The sequence below is a fragment of the Odontomachus brunneus genome, unplaced genomic scaffold (genome assembly GCF_010583005.1).
Source record: "Odontomachus brunneus isolate Ranch 3 - 2012 unplaced genomic scaffold, Obru_v1 Obru_scaffold_003, whole genome shotgun sequence".
NCBI classification, from domain to species: Eukaryota; Metazoa; Arthropoda; class Insecta; order Hymenoptera; family Formicidae; genus Odontomachus; species Odontomachus brunneus.
In genome coordinates this window covers 3,178,656-3,181,316 of record NW_022639453.1, presented here as the reverse complement: position 1 = coordinate 3,181,316, position 2,661 = coordinate 3,178,656, and the positions used below count along the sequence as shown (strand labels likewise).

Genomic DNA, 2,661 nt, shown 5'->3' with positions numbered 1-2,661 from the left:
GGCGAGTCTCCTCTCGCCCGAGGGCTTGACGACCTCTGTGGACGAGCCCGGCGAGGCCTCCGTCCCCGACACTTTTTCCGTCGTAGAACAGACGAATGATACCTTTCGGGGCAGCGACCCAACGACTTCTGCGCCTATTCACCCTAGCGCTGTGACATTCACCACCCCTGTGGTTACTACGCATTTCGAGAGAAGCGATTCTGAGGAACCTCCACTTGCTTCAAGGTTGGCCTTGGAGCTGTTTGGACAACCTGCTCAACCCCCAACGGTATCTTCGTGGTTACCTGTCATACTGGAGACCACTCGTTATGAGGTTCGTTCCGGCCTAAAAGAGGATCTACGCAATCACCTCCTTGCGCAGTATGAACCGAAGGATGACCTAGCATTCCTAACCCCTCCACGAGTGAATAAAGAGATTGTCCCGAATCTCAGCGCGACTGTCGTCGCTCGTGATAAACATCAACTGTCCTCCCAGGCTCAGGTAGGCGCGTCATTGAACGCCTTTGGCTCCGGTGTTTCGGAGCTATCCAAACTTGATTGGATTCAGACTTCACCCGAAGGGAAGACCGCCCTCACCAAAATTGCAGATGGTATTCGCCTCCTAGCGGATCATCATTTCCGCCTATCTCAGACTCGGCGTGCATTCATCGTTCCATCCTTGAATTTTCTGGGAAAATCTGCATCGGATTCAGCGCCTATTGATGACTGCCTTTTCGGTAGTAATTTTGCGGAAGATGTCAACGCTGCGCAATCTATCGAACGGATGGCTCGAAAGACGGCTAGGAAACCTCCTCCGCCGTCCCTTTCTCAGCCGCGGTCATCGGCTCCGCAGCTCAGACAACAAGCAAATCAACAACGGGAGAAAATACCCCGAAAGCAGGGAAACGTGCGACCCCCTCTTCCTCGGAACTCGTCGGTTCATCCGTCGAGGAGGGGCGCGCATCAGCTGAACCGCACTCGACGCTCGTCGTCCCGCTCCCGTGCAGGCCCCCGTCGGTAGACTCAACTACCACCGCAGGACGGCTTTCTATGTTCGCTGACCAATGGAGGACTATAACATCAGATTCTCAGGTATTACAAGCCATTTCAGGTTATATTATTCCCCTTTCTACGTCACCTCCTCCTCGTCCCTTTCTGCGAGAACCATCCTTTTCGTCTTCAGAGGCGGATCATTGCGATGCCGAGATTCAACGTTTATGTCAGAAAGGTGCTCTAGTGGTAGCTACACCTTCTGAGGATCAATTTTTATCCTCCTTTTTCCTAGTTCCGAAGTCATCCGGAGGAATGCGCTTTATTCTGAATCTGCGAGACTTGAATGCACATATCTCTCCACCACACTTTAAACTGGAGGATTGGCGCACTGTGATTCGCCTCATGACTCCGGACTGCAGGATGGCTTCGATCGACCTTGAGGACGCGTATCTCTTGGTCCCCATACATCCCTCTTTTCGTGAATCTGAGGAGGAATGTCAGCGTAATGTTGTAGCATCCCTCCAACTCCTCTCGTCGCTCGGGTTTGTGATTAATTACGCTAAATCTCAATTAAGACCTTCATCGCATTGCCGATATCTCGGGTTTATCTTTGATTCTATCCAGCAGTCCATGGCTATCCCACCTGACAGGAGACGGAGCCTGCTAAATCGGGTGCAGTCTATGTCAGAAAAATCTCAGTGCTCTATCCGAGAATTTGCGAGTATGATTGGTTCCCTCGTGTCTGTCTGCCCTGCAGTACCGTATGGACTGCTATATACCAAACGTTTTGAGCGGGAAAAATTTCTCGCTCTCAGACAACACCCCATGGATTATGATAACCGCATGTTTATTCCTACGTTTCTTAAAGAAGATTTTGACTGGTGGCTTCGCATTTTTTCAGATGCTGATCAGCTTCATTTTATCAGGTCTACTTCTTATTCCTGTGAAATCTTCTCTGATGCTTCCCTCACCGGCTGGGGAGCCTCCTGTGCGAATCAACGAACTCACGGTTGGTGGAATGAGGCTGAAAAAACGCTTCATATTAATGTCCTGGAGCTAAAGGCAGTTTTTTATGCTTTACAATGCTTTGCAGCTCACTCTCTTGATTGTGACATCCTCCTTCGAGTGGATAACACCACTGCTATTTCCTACATTAATAAGTTCGGTTCAATTCAATGCCCTCTTTTATCCAATATCGTTCGTGACATTTGGCAGTGGTGTGAAAAGCGTCGGATTCATTTATTTGCCTCTTATATTGCTTCTCTTGATAATGTCATTGCAGATGCCGAATCCCGGGTGTCGATACCCGACACCGAATGGTCCTTATCAACTTCGGCCTTTTACCTCATTGACCAAACCTATGGACCTTTTGACATTGACCTTTTCGCCTCGGCCTTTAATACCAAACACGAGGTTTATGTCTCTTGGCTTCCTGACCCCGGATCTTGGGCAATAGATGCGTTCACCTTATCTTGGAATCAGTTCTATTTTTATGCATTCCCCCCTTTTATACTCATTGCCCGTGCTTTGCGTAAGATCATAGATGATGGAGCTCGAGGTGTTTTGATCGTACCCTGGTGGCCTTCACAGCCGTGGTTCCCCATGTTTTGTCGTCTTCTCGTCTCGGATCCTATCATCCTTTCACCGTCTCACTATTTGCTTTCTTCTCCCTTTAGGAACTCACATCCA

General features: G+C 49.2%; 1 protein-coding gene across 1 annotated transcript in view; it reads left to right on the top strand.

Moving 5' to 3' along the window:
• LOC116843240 overlaps positions 1-2,428 on the top strand; it is a 2,581-nt gene extending 153 nt beyond the window's left edge. The window contains exons 2-3 of the mRNA XM_032813501.1: positions 7-886; positions 2,255-2,428. Of these exons, the coding sequence (XP_032669392.1) occupies positions 7-886; positions 2,255-2,428 (1,054 nt within the window). The remainder of the gene's footprint in view (positions 1-6; positions 887-2,254) is intronic.
• Positions 2,429-2,661: the final 233 nt, after the last annotated feature.